Genomic DNA, 22,246 nt, shown 5'->3' on the forward strand with positions numbered 1-22,246 from the left:
TGGGCATGGCCATGAAACGCTGGGTGGACCCCAGCTGCTGGCCCCTCCCTCTCACTCATTTAGCGAACGCCCGGGCAAGTGAAAAACTCATGAATGCCTTCCCTCCAGGGGTTTGCACATGCGTGTGAGAGACTATGGAGGTTATTCTGGTTGGTGCGTAAATTTCCGAATTATTTCGGAGCGGTCCGCACGCCACGCTGTGCAGACATGGTACGAAGAAACGCCCACCGGTCCTCCGCATTCGGACGGACTCACACTTTAAAAAGAGGGCGTGTTTACGGACGACATCCAAACCTTGCGTGTGCGGTGGACACACACACATATTCTGCACGGTCTTACAGCGTCTGCACGGTCTTACCGCGTCAGAACGGACGGGAACGTGCCCGTACGCACCGATGCGGTGTATTTCCGCAAAACTCACCACTATTATCTGAACTCCGAAATCTGTTACATGACCCACTTATGCAATTAGGCAACCTCATTAAAAAGGGATTTTTTTTAATGGTCATCTATTATTTCTCAAATTGATAATGAAACACTTTACTATCACTTTATGCAGCATATATTTGTGTGTTTAGTAATGGTCCATTTAAGCTGCAATGGTTCCAATTGAAGCAATGACAATAGTGTAATTAATGAGTAATGAGTAAAGGAGTGGATTGTATTGTGTTCAGCTGACATTGGTTGAGGTGTGGCCGTACTGATTGGGCGTTCCGAATGCCTAGCGCATGACCGAGTGGTGTCCGCAAAGCAATACTTGCTTATGAAGACCGCATATTTCCTGCCTTTTTGTTCGTGTGCATTCGGTGTGCTGTTCGAATGTACGCGTACCAGAATTAGTGCACTCCCTCGTGTACGCCCATGTTTACGCCCAGTTTAGCCCACTTTGAAACTACGCCCCTGTGTACTTCCGAATGACGCCCATAATACGCCCATATCTCCAGAGTGAATGCGGTGCACATTTCTGTACGGTATTAGTGAGAACAAGTACGGAGACCTTGCGTGGCACATGCGCATAGCGTTGCCTACGCATGCGCAGACGGCTAAAAAACGCCATCCAAAAGAGTTCGGGAAAGTACGCATCGACCAGAATAAGGCCCTATGTGCATGCGCACAGAGCACACCCCCACCATTGGAGAAGGGGCCAAATTCGGACCTGTACAAGTCTAAATCAGTCCGAATTACAGCAGTGAAAAAAATTTGCACCCGCCGAACAAAATATGGGGATTCTCCATTTATTGGCTAATACCCCTTTCACATTGCACAAAATTGCTGGGTTCATGCCGGTTTCTTGCCAGTACGACTCGGTAATTGGTGCGATGTCAAAGGGGTTACCGGTTACAGCTAACCGGTAGCATAACGGCAATATGAACCGGGTAAAGAGAAGTGTTCTTTCCGGTTCGTTGCCGTGTTGCTGTGCAGTGTGAACGGGTTAATCGGGTCAAGCGACCCGTTTCCCGTTTACACTAGGGAGGAGGCAGTGCTTGGAGCAGCGCCAGCTCTACGCGCTACCTCCTCCCCCGATTACGCTCCGCCACGTCCCAACATGATGTCAGTGAACCGGCAATAATGCTGGTTCGCTTATGCGATCTGAACAGACTGCACATACAGGGTCGCACCGGGACTGAACCGTCCCTGCATTTGTGATCAGAAAGTGGTATTAGTAACTACCAGCACATACACTGTACTTACCCACTTTCCCAGAACATCTGGGACACCTGGGAATTTCCAGGTAGTTCCCAGCGGAAGAGTAGATTGGACGACCTTCTGCATCATGCATGCCGAAGAGGCTGAAAAACAAGTCATTATGTTATCATCAAACCTGTCCAATGTTCCTTACTGGTCATTCAGCCAATTTTATACTGGGGACAGAGATTGCCTCTATACATCGGGCAGATTTGAGATTAATATCAGAGCAGCGTGATCAGATGGCACGCCAGTGGGAGGTAGGACAAGCTGTTGGTTAATGAATCTGTGCTTTGTGGTGTCGCTGTTTTACATTCACTGAACAGAACCGGACAGAAAATAGGATTCTCAAGGTGTTTAGTGATGGATTTGGCTTTCTTTATGTTTCCTAACACAGCTGATAGGAAACATAATGGGGAGTGCTGGCTGGAGGTACTGTACAGCACATAGGAGGAGGGAAGGTTCACCCTGTGTGAGGCATCAGAGGAGAGAGATTTCTTATCCACCACAATATAGCACCCAGCTGGCTCTCAATACCATCTGTAAATACAAACGTGGTTTATAATCCTCACACTGCGCACAGTGAAGCGGAGACTTTATTGAACAGCGTCTGTGTATTACTGAAAGTAATAAATTATATAAGCTACAGTTAGTGGCTTATAGATAAAGATATTAGACCAGGTTAGAAGCTATTGTGCGCAGCATTGCAGGTCTTCTCCCACCTTGCCATCTCATTCCCCTAGTCTCATTTCTGTCCCCCTTTTCCCCTACAATTGTGTTATCTCTATTCTCCCATTCCCCACATCTTTCTCAACTGTGCTCCTTTCCTCTGCAGGTTTCTCATCTGTTTACCCACGTTCTCCTGCAACTGTCTCATCTCTGTCCTCCCTTTCCCCTGCATTGTGTCCTCTCTGTCATTCATTTCCTTAACAGCTGCCTCATCTCTGCCCCACCTTTTCTCTGCATTGTGTTGTCTATGCCCTCCATTTCCCTCACAGCTGCCTCATCTCTGTCCCACCTTGTCTCTGCATTGTGTCATCTCTGCCCTCCATTTCCCTCACAGCTGCCTCATCTCTGTCCCACCTTCCCTTGCATTGTGTCGTCTCTGCCCTCCATTTCCCTCACAGCTGCCTCATCTCTGTCCCACCTTTTCCCTGCATTGTGTCGTCTCTGCCCTCCATTTCCCTTACAGCTGTCTCATCTCTGTCCTACCCTTTCCCCTACATTGTGTCCTCTCTTTCATCCATTTCCTTAACAGCTGCCTCATCTCTGTCTCACCTTTCCCTTGCATTGTGTCGTCTCTGCCCTCCATTTCCCTCACAGCTGCCTCATCTCTGTCCCACTTTCCCTTGCATTGTGTCGTCTCTGCCCTCCATTTCCCTCACAGCTGCCTCATCTGTCCCACCTTTCCCTGCATTGTGTCGTCTCTGCCCTCCATTTCCTTACAGCTGTCTCGTCTCTGTCCCACCTTTCCCCTGCATTGTGTCGTCTCTGCCCTCCATTTCCCTTACAGCTGTCTCGTCTCTGTCCCACCTTTCCCTGCATTGTTCGTCTCTGCCCTCCATTTCCTTACAGCTGTCTCATCTCTGTCCCACCTTTCCCTTGCATTGTGTCGTCTCTGCCCTCCATTTCCCCTTTAGAGCTGCCTCATCTCTGTCCCACCTTTCCCTGCATTGTGTCATCTCTGCCCTCCATTTCCCTTACAGCTGTCTCATCTCTGTCCCACCTTTCACCTGCATTGTGTCATCTGTGTCCCCCCTTTTCCTCACAGCTGAGTCATCTTTGCCCCTCCTTTCCCCCTCTCGCATTCTGCCTCCCCTCACCCATCTTTCTCTTTTACTCAATCACCCTTTATTCTCTCTCTTCATCTCTGTCCCTCCCCATCTTCCTTTTTTTTCCACTCTCTGGGGCAGATTTATTAAGCTGGAGAAGAGATAAACTGGAGATAAAGCGGAGAAAAGGGTAAAAGGAGATAAAGCACCAGCCAATCAGCTGTGTTTAAAAAAGACAGTTGGGAGTTGATTGCTGGTGCTTTATCTCCTTTTACCTTTTTCTCCGCTTTATCTCCAGTTTTATCTCTTCTCCAAGCTTAATAAATCTGCCCCAATCTTCCACATGTCTCCTCCCCTCATCATCTTTTCTCTCATCTCTATCTCCTTCCCAAACTTCTGCTCTTCTCATCTCTGCTCACTGCATCCATATTTCTCCCCTTCCTCCCATCTCCCTCATCTCCGCCCCAGTCCCCCATATTCCTCTCTATCCTCTTCTCCCATCACTGTCTCCCTCACACTCTATCTGTCCCTTTCTCCATTTTCTTTCAGTCCTCGCTGTCCTCATCCCTCATTTCTATCACTTTCATCAGTGTCCCTTCTCTCTCATCTCAGTGCCTCCAGATAAGTTGTTGCACAAAAGGGGGTTTGTGCTGGATGAAAGAGGAGTAGGGGGGGGGGGGGGGGGGGGGGGCCTCACTGGCCCTTGTTGTTTAGAAATCAGGCAATCAAGGAGATCTGTTAAAGCAGATGGGATTATATAATAGCTGTTTTGTTATTTGTTACAAAGTAAATGATCATCAATATGTTCTCCTTACATTTTATGTGAAAATACAACTTTCCAAACATATGCCTTCAGTTGGGCATGAGTGAATGACCTGCTTTATTGACAACCAGTGTACTTTTCCTAGTTCTGCTTGTGGATGTCTTGTAGTTCTTCAGTGCACTGTTTTTGCTTTAAATTGAGAGTACGATAAAGGAAATTAGAATCGCATTGATCAATGCTTTTGATTGAATGCTTTTGATTAATTAGAAATAAAGCAATTTGCCCTTACATTGATCAAGAAGCAAGCAAGCAGAGTCATCGCAGCCACAGTCATTACAGTATGAACCATGAGCTGGAGGACACGTGTCTGTAGGAGGAGGGTTCTCGCATGGCGCGAAAAACTCAGACTTGGGTTCCCCATGTTCATGGTCTACTAATCGCGATGGCGATTGCTTTGCTAGTTTTCTACTTGGCTAATGTAAGCAACAATTTCTGGTATCAAAACGAGAGTTGGCTGTCGGGCAACAGGGTGTTTATTTAAAGCATAATACTCTGTAAACTCTGTAGAGGCCACCGACACAGGAACTCAAGTCATAGAACAACTCTGCCACTATTGTTTGGTACCGAGGGCATTCATTTTTCATTGGCATGCTCCATAATGAGATTTAGGATTGAGCGTATTAGAATCCACATTTTGTGCTATTTGACATTAGTTTTAGCCTCCAAATCACTGGGATTTTTGAGGCTGAGAAACCATTTGCCAGTGAAGTGTATAAGGTCTACAACCTACATATGCCTGGGGGAATTGTCCGGTCTATCCAAGCTGTTAAGCTTCAGGGCTGGTTATCAAGGGAAGGGGTCCACACAAACATGCACCCCTCTCTTCCCTTCCTAGAAACCCAGGGCCAATGCTGAATAGTACAGGACCAATGGTGTTACCCCTTTGGTTTTTAGTACCAGGGTGACAATAATAATGAATATAATATAATTTGTGGCTCTATACTTCCAGGTAAAAACAGTTAATAATATATGAATCATTCTTGAAATTTATTAAAAACAAAGGGGCCATTACTAGACTAAATAATATAAATGTGGCCCCTTAACATTACACTTAACTAAAAGTGCATCCATATACAATCAATTATTAATTAGTGCACACTTTAAAAAAAAAAAAAAAAAAGATTGGCACCACAAAAGAAAAAATATATATTTTTATTGGATGCTTATTGTAGGCTTACCCTTCCGATACTGTTTTGTGGTCCCCTCTCCTCCCTTTTCTTCCCCTGCCCTCGATAGATCCCTCCACTTTCCATTAGAAACCTGTGATTTTTGTTTTCCTGTTATTTGCTGATATATTTAAAAAAAACAGTGGTCTGTATTGGGCTTTTGTTGCCCTTTGCATATATGTTTGTTTCTCTATTGGTTGACCATCAGTGGCGTAACTATAAATTTTGCTCCCCCAAGCCAAAAATGTTTCTGGCGCCCCCCTTTTATTAAAATTGTACCCCTTGAATAGATGTAAAAAAAAGAGTGTGCACATTTAAAAAAAAGGGTCGCTTCAAGTTGCAATGCCCATTACATATTTTGCCACACACCGTAATGGTCATTGCACATGCTGCACACCATAATGCCCATTACACTACATCTGTACACACTGTATATGCACCCTATCCATACACACATATATATATATATATATATATATATATATATATATATATATATACACAGACACACATATCCATATATATATATATATATATATATATATATATATATATATATATATATATAGGTATATAGATAGATGTGTGTGTATATAGCTATATATATATATATATATTTATATAGATATACAGGTATACAGGTAAACTTTTTCAGCACATACAGGCAGTCAGTGCTGCGCTGCCTGAACGCACCTTGACTGACTTGGTGGGACACTGTCTCTGCTCCCTCAATGCTTCTGATTGTTTCCCGGGCCGGCTCCTCAGGCCTGGCATGTTTCCCCAGCGTGTGACGTCCTGACGTCACACGTATAGGGGAAGTTGAAGACAGGCTCTGACACAAACATCTCAGGCCACGCCTCCATCCGCCCGCCCGTCCATTCTACAGCAAGCCAGATCTCCCTCCCACCCGCCCGCCCGCCAATCAAGTGAGACTTTTTTATCTGACTGACAGTCACTGTCAGTGACTGTCATGTACGTGCCCGTGCCACGGCCGACTAGCTTGTGCTCAGCCAGCGCACAGGCAGCAGCCAGCGGCACAATCTAAGCAAATATTTGTCAATGCGCCGGGAGGGTGTCGGCGCCCACGCAGCCCCCGCTCCTCCAAGCGGCTGCGGGGGCTGCCTTACGCTAGATACGCCACTGTTGACCATTCTAAAATAAAAAAAAACAATAAAACAAATTATAATAATAATTTTCTCACTTTGTTCCTGTCTTGATCCCAATAGAAAATAACATTAAATAAATAAGTAATAATAGTAAGGCAGTCAATCAGTAGATGAGTCTTATTATTAAGAAAAAGGCATTCTTTGTGGTTATGGGATGTTTGAATTGTTCCGTTTTATTCATAATGTAATTTGATTTTGAAAAAAAAAGTAGACTTCCATTAAGCAACACATAAATTACCAACAAAAGATAATTGCACTGGTACAATACTGTCAATTAATAATATTTATTCACAAATAACAATGTAAAACAATTTAATAAAATTTAGGACAGGTCAGTGATACAATTCTGGGGACCACAGATTTTTTAGCTGGATTGTGGAAATCGGTACTTGTGAGTTATCCGGGCTGCCGATTTTTTCATCGCGCCCGAAAAATCGCGGGCATCGCGTCGGTCGTGGCCATTATAAGGGGCCGCGACCGACGCAATGCCCATGATTTCCCATAGACAGTAATGTTAAAAGACGCGATGGACCCGATTTCCCATAGACAGCAATGTTAAAATTATTACAGTAATGTTAAATGATGTGCAAAATAAAATGACAATGTGAAATGGGCCAATATGGTCATTTCACATTGGATATGTTTTAAAAAAAAATGTTTCATGGCCCCATTAACGCCACCCCGCTATTGACGCCAACCCGAAGCGTGGCGAGCGCAGTGAGCCCGCGAGGGGCGGCGGTACGCGTCCTCCGACCTTTTCATACCCCTACTATCCACGTCGGCATGGAGTTGAGAATAGAAAGTGTGGCGAGCGCAGCGAGCCACCGAGCCCGAAGCGTGGCAAGCGCAGCGAGCCCCGCGAGGGGATGCGGACACCTGTGAAGCCCGCGAGGGGACGCGGATACCTGTGAAGGTATCCACGTCCCCACGCGGGGCTCGCTGCGCTCGCCACGCTTCGGGCTCGGTGGCTCGCTGCGCTCGCCACACTTTCTATTCTCAACTCCACGCCGACGTGGATAGTTCGGGTTGGCGTCAAAAGCGGGGTGGCGTTAATGGTGGTGGGGGGCCATGAAACATTTTTTTTAAAAAACATATCCAATGTGAAATGGCCATATTGGCCCATTTCACATTGTCATTTTATTTTGCACATCATTTAACATTACTGTAATAATTTTAACATTGCTGTCTATGGGAAATCGGGTCCATCGCGTCTTTTAACATTACTGTCTATGGGAAATCGCGGGCATCGCTTCGCGGCCCCTTATAACGGCCGCGACCGACGCGATGCCCGCGATTTGGGGGTAAATCGCGGGCATTGCGTCGGTCGGGTGTCCTTAAGTTAACTAAACTTAAGGACAAAATCGGCAGCCCGGATAATTCACAAGTACCTGGAAATCTTTCAGAATTATTTTATAGCGATAAGTCACTAATTTCCTCCAGACTTAATAGTTGTGAATCCAACATAAGTAATAGCCCCGATAATTTTATCCTTGTGACAACAGGTCAGAAAAAAGAGGTGGTTTTGGTGAAAGTTACTGGCCAGTAATCGCCTGACTTCTTCCAATAAGGTGTTTCCTGTGACAGGTCTTGATACCAGTGGGACTTTTGGACCGACTATCCAATTTATTGCCCCGGGCGGTCTGCACAAACAGACTTTATCCAAGTAAACCTTGTATGCCGCTTGATACCGGCAACAATAAACAGAGCCAGCACGAGGGGGGTTAATCCACAAACAGCCGTACTTCACCTCATCCTGTCAGCTGGAGGTGCTAGTCTCCAGCCGCGAGCGTGTGAGCAGCAGGACAAGCGAGGCCGAGTGGAGATCTGAGAGCTGACATCAGGAACGGCTGTCCCCATAAGCCGCAGCTCCCGACTGAGGTTCGGTAAGGAGGACAAAAACACCGGCTTTTTCGCTTGCTATCTACCATCCCACTGCAATTGAGCAATACCCATTCTACCAATTATCCACAGACAGTGGTTCTCGATTGTAGAGTTGTATACAGACTGTGTCAAGCAAAAGTTTGCAGATTGCATGATTGATTAGAAGAAGTCAGGCGAGTACTGGCCAGTAACTTTCACTAAAACCACCTCTTTTTTCTGATCTGGTGTCACAAGGATAAAATTATCGGGGCTATTACTTATGTTGGATTCACAACTATTAAGTCTGGAGGAAATTAGTGACTTATCGCTATAAAATAAATCTGAAAGATTTCCATAATCCAGCTAAAAATCTGTGGTCCCCAGAATTGTATCACTGACCTGTCCTAGATTTTATTAAATTGTTTTACATTGTTATTTGCGAATAAATATTATTAATTGACAGTATTGTACCAGTGCGCTCTCTAATTATCTTTTGTTGGTAATTTATGTGTTGGTTGGTCTTGTGGGGTATACAGAAATCCCCAATTAAGAGCAGCAATCATTATACTGGAGGTCAATCTGTAAGTATATGTATTTTTATGTTTTAAAACTACAATAATACATTCAAAGTGCGCCTGATTTTTTTGGACACCTCTGTGCATACCCCTGTGTATTCGGAAGCTGTGTGTCTCAATATATCACACAGTGGTCCAAAATATACCTGTGGATTTGCAACAAGGTGTTCAAATCCTAACTGTGTTGACTTCCATTAAGGTAAGTGGGAAGGAATAGGGTGGAACTGAGTTCCACCACCTCTAATGGTGATCTGGAACTAGTTCAACTTTTACATTGGCCATGCACAGTAATTCTGTCAGAAAAGCTTTACAGATTGCAAGGGAGTGCCAAAAAAAACTACCACTGGCTCTGGCTCTACCTCATGGGGGAGGGGAAGGGGAGTGTTAGGTGGCAGAGTGAAATGAGTTCCACCACCTCTCCTGGACCACATTAAGCCCTGTGTAGGACTGTACTGTCTCAGGCCTATGAGGAACCATCACTGGTGGGCAGACATACAGTAGCACTGGAATTGAGGATAACTGGACTCAAGTGGTTCCCAACTTATGAGTTTTAGAACCATTTTATGCTAACTAGACATCTTTAGACGTTTATAATCACTTGTCAAAGTTTAAACTACCTTGATGTAACCCTTCAACATATTGCCACTGGAATTTTGTTTCTTTTAATCTCTACAGGCATGACCTGTCAAGCTCGGAGCTCTTACGTCACATCAGAAATCCTGTGGGGCCATCGATTCACGCCAGTTCTTACCCTAGAAGATGGCTTTTACGAAGTGGACTATAACAGCTTCCATGACGCGTACGAGACCAACACACCCACCTGCAGCGCCAAAGATCTGTCCGAAATCATGAACAGGGCAGAGATGCCTCTCAGCTGGTCAGTCTCAAGCAAACTGAACCAGCACCAAGAGCTGGTCAATGAAAATGGAGAGAAGAACCTTGAGGACCCAACAGAGAGGAACGGGGATGTTGCCAACATTGAAAATGAGTCAAAAGTGTAAAGAAAGCCATTAGAAAAACAGTCTCTGATGTATACATGCCGCTGTTTGAACCGGTGGGTAGTGAGTTAAGGAGGTTGGTTGGTATAACACGTGGCTCTGACACCACATACGTGTCCAATTACTGCAAATTGCTAATTACAATGCACGTGCTCTTATTTTTGGGGCTTGCAATTGAAACATTTCAAGCAGTGACACCAAAAAAAATGAAAAAACGTGGAGAGATGGTTCTCCATCTTCCTTGGAATTAAGGTTTTTAAAGGAGAGGGGGGATATTAAATCCCAAAAGAAAGCTTGCTTTACGGTCAGGAAAAAAATATAAGTCCATAAGTACACTGTACATACGCCTTATGTAATATTATTCTCTTACAATTTGGTAATTAACCGCGCATGTACAAAGGAATGAACTCATATACATAGATGTGTAATAATTGTAGGTTTGGATTTATAATACTAGGACGGATGATGCAAAAAATTCAAGTAAGCTTAAAAAGCACTAAATTTTTACAAAATAAAGAAAAACATTTTGTCCTTCATGAAAATTTCACATACATTATAGCGTATAAAGCTTTGATGTATTCTTCACTTAAGCAGACTGGCAGCTATAGTATCTCAAGTACCTCAGTATTTCTATATATATTAAACGACTTCTAAAAAGCCATATACCAGGTGACAAAAAAGATGTCAGGGACAGGATCAGAGAACCAAACAAACTGTGACACCGTTTACATAATAATCTAACTAACGCCTCTTCTTATTACACCACAATTCCCATCGTTCTTTGGGAAATTATTCATTACAGACAAAATGGATGCCCTTTTTTCCTATCTGCCCAAAACCGCAGAATTGCTGAATAAAATTGTAGGACTTTCTTTTTATTATGTTGGTTTTTTTTTTTTTTAGATTGTTTCTACTGAGGTTTTAGAAAGCTAAAAAGTACTGTGGGGTTAATTAAAGTCTCGGGAAATAATTAGGACCAAACTTGGACAAAACGTTTTAATCAATCTCACTGAGGGATTTTGCTGGCTGAGTCTGAAAGTTTTGTTCAGACTTGGAACAATTACTGAATATCTAATCCACAATATAATAGCACATGAACCAGAGTTATGCACATCTATCAGGGCATCGTGGACAAAGAAAAGGGAAGGTCCATGGTCAATTTAAGAGTGTCTTCCTTAAATGATTACATAAAGATTGCTCTTTTTTTAAGCCTCAGTGATAAAGTGGAGCGATTGCCAAAAGCAACCAATAATATATATATAATAAACTATCATTTTGAAGACAGTGCCCGATAAATGACAGTAAGAGGCTTTATCTTTTTCCAAGGTGTGATACATTTCCTCCTTGATGACTTTGAAAACTGCTTGAGGAACCCATAAATGTTTGAAGGCATTCTTAGAAGATTGTTGTCGAAATCAAATGAACCCTTTTAAAATCAAAACTCACATCCCTTCATATTTAGCCAACATACATTAAAAGGTAGACATGCCTGTAACTATAACAATATGTTGTTGTCAACATTATATCAACAACATAAATGCATCTACTGATCATCGAAGAAGGCTTGTTGAGATCTTTTCCTTGAGGTTTCAGAAGCCAACAAATTATCTTCTCAAAGAATCCTCTATGTGTTCAAAGTGGGAGTGCTTAATATCAGGGGGCCGTATGGTAGACTACCACGATTTCAAGTAGGATTCGAAGAACACTGGACAAATGAAAACTATGGACAATTAACACATTAATGGTCATATTAGATTATTCTAGGTCCATCAAATTAAAACTGCAGGGCACTGGGGATGGAGGGGGGGGGTAGACGTATGATTGAGATGTGTGTCGGTGGAGAGGTATGCAATGGCATTCTATAAAATTGATTGGTTGCAACGGCACACTTCTCCACTTATCACTGCTTCATACATCTACCCCAGGGTATCTTATTGCTTTCAATGATTATCCCAACCTGATATCTGCACCTATGGAGGAGAACCTTTCTGTGGTAGTCATATCATACAGTATCATCCAGACCTACAATATATGTACCTAGAGCTCATAAATGGGAACAAATCTACATCCAGGCAACTGAAAGGTCAATCTGCGGAACTAACCACACTCCAATATATAGGACAGAGATAATGTTATACTGTATATCCTCCATAGAACAGCACTCCTGCGGTCTCAAGTCTCTGCTTTGATCATTATTTATGAGACCATATGAGTGCCGTTCTAAACAGTATTTACAGCAAAATGTAAATGCACACAAACACACAAATTATACATATATATATATATATATATATATATATATATATATAAATATGCACATTCTACAAATTATACATTAGACACCTTTGATTTTCCATTGTTTTTGCTTTAACCACATAAAGTTCCCCAGCACAGAGGTGCAGAAGTCTTTCTTAGCAATAATTTAATAGCAAAGCACACTTGGGATTATCACTCGACAACAGACTTGACTATTTAATTATACATGTTACTAGAATTCATTAAGCTGTTAATTAAGTTATCCCCAAGTGCATGTTGACCCAGGCGATGGTTGCAGAACTGTCTCTCACCATTCTGTGCTGAACCCATTCCTGCTGACATCCTGACACACTGGTGATTGACAGCCTGCTGCCTTAGTGGTTCTGTAACAGCCAATCCGGTGTGATTCCTGCTGGAAAAACGCTGAGATTATTATTTCATTAGCTTCCAGACATCGTGCAGCACAGAAATCACATGGGTGTAGAAATGTGGATAAACATTTTTATTCTCAATAATCACATATCTCCTCCAGATGGATGCACACACTTTCATAAAGATCTTTGGCATGGAGTATCACATAAATAGCCTCTTCTGTGTATGACATTTAATAGCATGGTATGGTAGAACTATTAAGTATAACTGATGAGAATTTGCAGAGAAGTTTCTGTAGAGTGTTTTGGACAAGTATTTGAGAATGAGTAATTATTGAGTATTTAGGTATGATTAATTTAATAATGATGAACTACTAAATATTTAAGGACGAGGAACTTCTGCATATTTGAGGATGAGGATCTCCTCAGTATTTGAGGATGAGGAACTACCGAGTATTTAAGGATGAGAGTCAACTATTTGAGGATGAGTAACGATTGAGTATTTGAGGATGAGAACTACTTGGTATATGAGGATGATGAACTACTGAGTATTTGTGGATGAGGAACTACTGAGTATTTAGGTATGAGGAAATTGATAATGATGAACTACTAAATATTTAAGGATGAGGAACTACTAAGTATTTGAGGATGAGGAACTACCGAGTATTGAGGATAAGGAACAACTGAGTATTTGAGGATGATGAACTACTGAGTATTTGAGGATAAGGAACAACTGAGTATTTGAGGATGATGAACTACTGAGTATTTGAGGATGAGGAACTACTAAGTATTTGATGATGAGGAACTACTGGGTATTTGAGGATGATGATGATCTACGGAGTATTTAAGGATGAGGCTCGACTGAGTATTTGTGGATGAGGATCTACTGAGTATTTGAGGATGAGGAACTACTAAATATTTGACGATGAGGAGCTACTAAGTATTTGAGGATGAGGAACTACTAAGTATTTGAGGAACTACTGAGTATTTGAGGATTAGGAACTACTGAGTATTTGAGGATTAGGAACTACTGAGTATTTAGTTATGAGGAACTACTGAGTATTAATGTATGAGGAACTACTGATTATTTAGGGTTGATAAACTGCTCAGTATTTGAATGTGAGGATCTACTGAGTATTTAAGGATGAGGAATTAATGAGTATTTTAGGATATGGAACTACTGAGCACTTGAGGAGGAAGAACTATGGGTGAGAATTTTAAAGATAACGTTTCTTTGTGGAGATATACATATACATGGGTGCACCAAAATGTTTTAAGTGCTTAGGGCCTCTAAAGTTCTCGATCCAGCCATGAACATGTTATTACCAACTTTATAAATATTAACAGTTTTGTGAGATCATCGGAATTCGCTAAAGACCTCTTGTCAATGTTGACCATATAGTGTCGACCTAGACACCGTCAACCTATGGACCGAATCCCACCCTAAAATCTGTTCTCTAAAGGTTAAAAGTTTAAATCAACTTCATAACACCTAAAGCTTTATAAATATGAGAGAATTTACTGTAAACCCTTGATTAAGCCGGACAGAATTATTTGAGCATCCGCAAAATTCCGTGAATTTTGCACTATTCTTAATAGATTTCAGATCGTAGTAACATCCTGTGAGACAGCTGTAACTGAATTACTTATATTTTCATATTAAATTTATGATCCACCAAAAAAAAAAACTTAAAATTAAAATGATGACTCTGCCTTGTCTGATCTTGAAGAATATTTTTTTTATTTCTATAGAAAATGGAAAAATAAATCTCAGGAGAGACCCCGTGTGCATTTGGGTAGTTGCATTGTGATAACGATTTCTCATTTAATTTCACATCATATACTAAGGGCCTTATTCTGGTTCTGCCTTGTGAATGGTTAGCCTGCACCACCCATTCACACACCGAATTAGTTCGCAAGGCTTGCGAACGGATGTTTTACATGAAAATCCACTCGCATGCCAGTGGGAGTCTCCCCTATTTTTCGATGGTCGCCGACCATTAAATGATGGTGAAGGCCCAGACCACTCATACATATGAGCAAAGAAATGCAGGGCATTGGATGGGCAGCTGAAATCCAGCTATGTCAGCTGTCTCCCCCTGCACTTGCGTCACGACCGCATTAGTATATGTATGCCCAGCGCTTTAATGGAATGAAATGCAAGGCATGCACATATGCTAATGGCCCAGCCCAGCACCCCCCGCCCCTACCGCCCCCCCCCCCCCCCCCCCGCTTACATGGCGGGGTGCTTGCATTCGGCAACCAGACTTCTCGCCGAATTCGCACGCACCCAGGGTATACACATGCACATATGCAAAACATTGGCCCCCCTTCCAAATTCACATCTGAGCGAATGAGACAGAATAAGGCCCAATGTCCTGTGTGTTTTTCAATGCAACTATCTTATGACAAGTGCTTTGCAGAAATGCAGCACATGGTGTTTAAATGATTCAGGGGGAGATGCGTCACATCTTGGATAGAGATAAGAAGCTGATTGGTTATTACGTATTCTCTCTCTAAGCTTTGATAATTCTCCCCCTTAATCTGTACCTGCTAAGATTGCCAGTTTTAAAATTAGAACAAATATAGAGTAATAATATACGGTCACGCAATTAACTTTGAAAACTTTGTTTTATTTAAAGAGCCATTTTGCAATATTGTATTCATGTATGTTTATATATATAAATATGGTTTCAGCTGGGATATAAGGAAGTAATAGCTGGAAACAGGATGTGCATGGTGGAGACAGCCATTTTGAAGGCTTGGCACAATATTATATAGTAACATAGTAATTAAGGTTAAAAAAAGACGATAGTCCATCGAGTTCAACCTATTTGACTTGTAACTACTGACATGAGTAAGTCATATCTATGGGATTCCCTTAGTTTCCAATAATGTATCCAGTTTTTTTTTTATTTAAACAGTAGTTGCTGTAAACCCCCCCCCCCCCCCCCCCCCCCCCCAAACCGGCAATGAGTTCCAGAATTTTAATGTTCTAATGTTGAATAATCCTCTTCTTAATTCAGTACGGAATTTCTTTTCCTCGAACCTCAGTACATGCCCACGTGTAGGCCTGTTAGTGAACAAATCATCTCCCAGTTCCATATGATTCCCAATCCTGTATTTGAACATACAGTACTAATCATCTCTCAACCTCTGTTTCTCTAGTGAAAACATATTCAGCCTGGTTAACCAATCGTTGTATTCTAGTGATTTGAGACCTTTTACTATATTAGTCAGCCTTCACTGTACCTGTTCCAATTCATTTATGTCCTTTTTAAGGTGCGGTGCCCAGAACTGAACACAGTATTCCAAGTGTCGTCTCGCCAATGCCTTGTAAAAAGGCACTCTCAAATTGGCATACCTTGAATCCATCCCCCTTTTAATGCATGCCAGTGTTCTTTTTTCCTTTGCTGCTGCACTTGAGCAGTGTGCACTATTACCCAGTTTTTCAAGTCCCCAAGTCCTTCTGTACAGCAGAATTCCCTATAATAACTCAATTTAGCCTATAAGTAGCTTGTTCCTTTTTGTTCCCATAATGAATTACTTACATTTATCAATGTTAAACTGCATTTTCCACCTTTCCAGTTTAATTTAATCACTTTGTAGTGTATCCGAAACCTCTCCTGCGTTAATTTCCTTACTCAATTTTGTGTCATCCTCAAATAATGCAATTTTACTCACTATGGCCCTTATTCTAATTCGGACGGTACGGCCCGCGTGCGGCCGTACCGCCGATGTTTTTATTCTGCACATGCGCAGAGGTCAATCTGCGCATGTGCAGCCCCCTTCGCCGCAGACGTATTTCGTCCGCCGCAAAGGGGGCGTATAGGGGCGTGAGGGGCTTCATACCCTCATTTCCCTATGTGTACGCCCCGCGTTTCATGGGCGTTCCCATGCAAACGCGGGGCGTATGCATGGTAATGAGGGTATGACGCAACTCATGGGGGCGGAAAGCTGACGTCGCCGGATGTCAGCTCTCAGCCCCCATACAAGCTAGCACACGGACGATTGTCCGTGTGGTCTCAGCTTGCGGGAGCTGCTGGGGCGTGCGGACCTGCCTTCGATGGTCGACGACCATCGAATGCAGGGGGCAGCTCCCACCATGGTGGAGGCGTACGCCTCCACCATTTTTATGCGGATCGCCAGCCGTCCGTGTACGGACGGCCGTGGCGATCCGTCTCGTGGGCGGGGATTGGTTTGTGCGGCCAGAGCACCGTGTGCGGCTCTGGCCGCACCAACCAGAATAAGGGCCAATGTCACTTCCTATATCATTAAAAAATATATTAAACAAGGTGGGTCCCAATATTGAACCTTGTGGGACTCCACTTTAGACCTTACCCCAGCTGGAATGTATGCTATTTATCACCACTCTCTGTCCCCGATTGTGCAACCAGTTTTTAATCCAATTACAAATTTTATCTCCTGACCCTAAATTACCTATTTTTATTTATAACCTTTTATGAGGCACAGTGTCAAAAGCTTTAGTGAAATCAAGCAGTATTACATCAACAGATTTCCCTAAATCCAGCTCCCTACTGACTTCCTCATAGAAGCTAATTAAATTAGTCTGACATGATCGATTTTTGAGGAACCCATGCTGAGACTTACTGTACTTATCACCTTCTCCTGTTCTAAGAAATTTTGGATACTATCTCTTATTCCTTCTAAAATTCTCCCCACAATGGATGCAAGGCTGACCATTCTATAATTTTAATGTTCAGGGTTAGTTTTGCTACCTTTCATCCTGGTACTACGTTAGCTACGTTAGCTATGCGCCAGTCCCTTGGTACCGTCCCCGAGTTTATTGATTCCTCAAATATCAGATATAATGGTACTGCTATGGCAGAACGCAATTCTTTTAGTATCCTAAGGTGTATTTCATCTGGGCCAGAAGATGTGTTACTATTTAGGTTCTGTAATCTATTCTTGACTATTTCCTCATTCAAACATACCCTTCACTGCAGAGGCAGCCATTTTGTGGTCTGCCAAACTCTTCAGTAGCATATAGGCTCTTAAAGTTGAAATGGAGCTGATGACATCACTGAGATATGAGACACAAATTACCTCAGTGATGTCACATGTTCCTAGCAAATTGATAGGCTGTTTTCTCAAGAACAAGTATGTTTAGGGGATGAGTACAAGAGAAAGGGCAGATCAACTGGTCAAAAATCATAAAGAAAGAGCATGTTGTGTTGTTCTAAAAAGTCAAATCCCATCTGACAACACTGAGGGTTCTTGTGTTTGCAATACAAGCGGTGCATGGTCCGAGTTCTTCAGCATAATCCTGTACAAACATATTGTGCTTGTTTGTACTCCCTCAGCAACACACATCAGATACACATTCATGAGCAATAGCCTAAGGGGGCACCAAATGAATATGCTTAATTAACTTAATATAATCTGCAGCTTCTCTTGACCATAGCTATATATAGATGTGCCGTTGCAGTTTCCTCATTTGCAAATCATTGGAAAACATAGGAAGACACAGCATTTTACATAGCACCATATTGGTCAGAGTATTAGGTCATTTTGTGATGGGGTTTATTCAATACCTGGATAATATTGGCATTTTGTTGATGGATCACTAAACTTAACACGTATTTATATTATACCGGCTGGAAATGCCGCTCGTAAATATATAACCAAACTTTTCAGTGATTTATCAGAGGTTACAAAGGTTCAAGCTTACTGATACTTATTTTTTTCTATGCTTTTAAATAATGTATGGTGTCCTGTAGTTAAGGAGAAGATGTATGAAGACGTGATAAGGGAGGAGAAGTGAGCCAGTGGAGAAGTGGCCCATGGCAACCAATCAGCTGCTCTGTATAATTTTATATTATGCAAAATATAGATGCTACTTCAGTGCTGATTGGTTGCCATGGGCCACTTCTTCTATGGCTCACTTCTCCTTCCTTATCACTGCTTCATACATCTACCCCTAAGTTAACAAAACAAAAACACTTGCAAGGGATGTGGTGAAGTTTACAAAATAAAGTCATTTGTGAAGAAGGGCCTCATGGGGTCACCACAAGAGTCAAGTACAGCAGTCTCATCGCTGCCATTGCTATCTATGGCTATAGTGCAACTGGCCATCGATAGTGTTAAAATATGCAATGAATGACCATCGATATTTTTAACTATCAATGGTCATCCATTGTGTTTGACTGATTGGCCTGTGTGCCAATCAAAACATGGGGGCAGGATTTTTCGGGTGTCAGGGGTGGGGCTATGCTCCGTGCCTCCGGCACTTTGAAAAAAACAAAAACAGCAAAACATCGTTTTGCTGTACCATCGATGGAGGGAAACCATTTGGTTCTCCCCCATCAATGGCAAAAGTATTCGATATCGGCCATAAACCATCGATGACCATCCCTAGTATCCACCCAAGAGGTCCCCTGCAGATGATTGATGATGATTATTTATTTATAGTTTCTTATATAGCATGGCATATTCCGTTGCACTTTACAATGATAATGATGATGATTTGTACATTGACATGAGTTTGAAATGGAGGGATAAAAATAAAGACTGCACAGTGTAGAACCTTTTGTTCCAGCACAAAGCGCTTCAAAGATTAATCTTTAGTGCAGCATTTTTCTGTAAAAATAACTTGAAAACTGCACATTATATAGCTTTGAGCATATGTAAAGGACACACATTTACAGGTCACATGGGGGGAGAGTTCTCTTTCCAAAGTATAACAGACATCCTATGTTTCAGCATCGCACAGGACATCATAGAATAGTCTTCCAAGGCCTCTAGTGATAACAGGGCTACAAACCATTTTAAACTTACGTTCTGTTATGTATGTTCTAATTATAACAACTTGCATTGAATGATTACTGCTTTTACAATAAATAACATCTATTTCAGTGATTGGTTTAGTGGTCCCAAATGGAGTTCCATAAATGGATATTGGTATTTAGCCAAGTCCCCCGCACCATCCTATAGTAGACAACTCTTTAAAGATCTTATTCCTTATTTAACAGGATAAGGAATATGCCAGTCTCCTATTATCAGCTCCCACTTATGTGACTTACCCATACATTGGTTGTATGTAACCATTTTCAGTTCCTCATGGGCGGTCCTCTAAGTTTCAAAAGCGCCACCCATTATCTTAAACTTAGTAATATGTTAAAACATTACATTTACAATATAGTTAATGACATATCAGCAGACATTTTAAACAAGCTATAACAAACAAATATGACAATAAAGCAAAAATGAGCTGGGGTCTGCAGATGATGGTTTGGGGGGCCACAGGAGGCCCTAGGGTTTCTTGTCTCTCAGCTAAGTAGACACAAAATTCTTCCCTGCGAGTTGCAGATGTTGCTTAAATAGAAGAAATGCCCCAGTTATGGGTGGAGCTGTCTAAGTATCACATGTCTAAGTGCAGATGACCCCTGGGGTGGAAAAACGGTAGTAATTGTTATCTATTTTAGGTTATCCATTAATGGCGGACCAGAAAGTGCTTTACACTTTACTCACCCTCACCCAAGCCGTGCACAGTGATAAATTACAGTGAAGACTTGTTTCAACAGTGTTGACGATATCCCGACATACATTTCCTACTCTAGTTACAACTTTGATAAAACAGAGCTGAATAAACTTCCTGAAGATGCCAGATTTATGCGTCTGTACCCAGTGTGATCTTTTAATAAATATATATTTTCAATTTAATGTTTAAGATCAGAATTGTATTGTTGGCCAAATTGTTTTGTTTTCAGGTTTTTTTGGGGCTTGTTTGTTTGTGTTCTCTGTCTTTTACTTAAGCATAAAAACTTCCAAGGCTTCTACGACCATCTTTGTACCTTAATGTCCAAGTTGAGATATGTCTATTTTTCTACAGATGAGGTTAAAGTGTCTTATGTCTAATTTTTGTAATTCGAGATTACTCGTTTGTCAAAATGTAAAAAATAAAAAGCCAATCAGGTGGTTCTAAAGGTTCACTATATCCACACACACAAATCTTCCGCTCTGGTGATGTCACCACTTGATGGCAACAGTTTAAATTCCTCTTTACTTTGAAGTAAAGCTATTGTCTACACGCATCGGGGGCAGCCATGTTGTGGCCTCACCCAATAGTACTGGGTCTTCCTAAAAACTCAACTGTAAGCAATGACTGTGAACCGTGGTGACCTCTGGCTCTTATTGAATTGGCCATTAATACTGTACCGGATATAGGTTCCACTAAAAAACATGGCCCCTCCACTGTGACTAGGCAATAGGCAAACTTTAGATGAAAACTATCATTATAATTCTATTGGAATGAGATGTAGACCACAATTTTAAATAGGAAAAAAATCGTTGTTTTTTTTATTATATTTGTTCTATTCTGAGGCTCCTCCTCTTTGGTTTTACTGTGATTTTATAAGAGGTGTCACCGTTGCTTTCTGTGATGATAACAAACGTTTAGCTAATAATGAGATAATAAGGAGGAGCATCCCAAATTAACACTATGGGAGCCTTGCTAACGTAATGCCTGGCAGTGTTCCATTTTACTGTATGTAACTGTGCACAACGCATTTTATTCCGATGATCGCTCTCATTTAAGAACTCAGACTGAAATGACCAAGCTTTGTCTTCTTGCTTTGTATCTTTATTTTTTCTTGCAGACCAACTGTAATCAATAAAAAAAAATCAATGAATGAGAGATGTAAAATAATTATGCAAGTTGTTATACAATTATAAAAAAAAAAAACTATTCAAAACGAGTCTGTTGTCTATCTCTTCTTTTGCCTACCGCTAAATCATTACTCATATACTGTAGCTATATTCCCATATTCCATGTCTGATCAAAGCTAGCAGTATTGACCCTACAATGCCTGATACACTGGAAAAGACTTTAAATATAAACTTTCTCCTGAATTGAACACTATGCCTGAGAACGCCGAGAACGTGATTCAGAATCGTGCACAGTGGGTAATTCAGAGATGATCGCTCTGCTGCGAATTCGGAGGAGCCAGCGATCACTTAAGCCGCCGCCCTGCTCCAGTGAAATCCCACCTTGCGGATTAATGTGCTCGCTGTGCGAAGGGACGTGTATGGGTGCACCCGTGCGAATATGTCCGAAATCCTTCGTAACAGGCTCACTATTGAATGATGTTTACATAGGGAACAAGTTATTGGCGGCGCCGCGTAGCCTGAGACTTACTGGGCGCCGTGGTAAAAAACAGGCACATCCGGGCTGAAACTGAAGTCACAAACCCTAAGCCGACTCGGCATGACTGCGTTTTCCCCCCATACTCTCAATATTTTTTTGAAAAACGGTAGGTTTCCACCCCCCACACGCCCCACCTTTCAATCACATTGTAAATGCCCAGCGCACAGAAGTAGTTGCAGGAGTTCATCGCTCATGCATACTGTGAACCATACGCATGCTCATTGAATCGATAATCGGCCGCTGTGTGAATTTGCAATTGTGCAATCAGGTCTGAATCGGGCCCACGGAGCATGGTTCACCAGGAAAATGGTGCAGCAGCGATTTTTCGAGATATGGTAAAGTGTTGATCTAAGATATTAATCAGTAGAACTTTTTGATTGCTAATTAGACTGTTCCGGTGTAAAGGA

General features: G+C 42.0%; 1 protein-coding gene across 3 annotated transcripts in view; it reads left to right on the forward strand.

The window, feature by feature from the left end:
* Positions 1-21,387, forward strand: part of KCNJ6 (potassium inwardly rectifying channel subfamily J member 6) — a 200,702-nt gene extending 179,315 nt beyond the window's left edge. For 2 of the 3 annotated variants that reach the window (XM_083171702.1, XM_083171703.1), the window contains exon 3: positions 9,724-14,361. In XM_083171702.1, the coding sequence (XP_083027828.1) occupies positions 9,724-10,049 (326 nt within the window). In that variant the 3' untranslated portion in view covers positions 10,050-14,361. Of the gene's footprint in view, positions 1-9,723; positions 14,362-20,118 lie in introns of those variants that run through there. The other variant, XR_014470243.1, reaches the window with a different exon arrangement.
* The last annotated feature ends 859 nt before the right edge of the window (positions 21,388-22,246 follow it).

The sequence above is a fragment of the Crinia signifera genome, chromosome 2 (assembly GCF_055691185.1).
Source record: "Crinia signifera chromosome 2, ASM5569118v1, whole genome shotgun sequence".
NCBI lineage: Eukaryota > Metazoa > Chordata > Amphibia > Anura > Myobatrachidae > Crinia > Crinia signifera.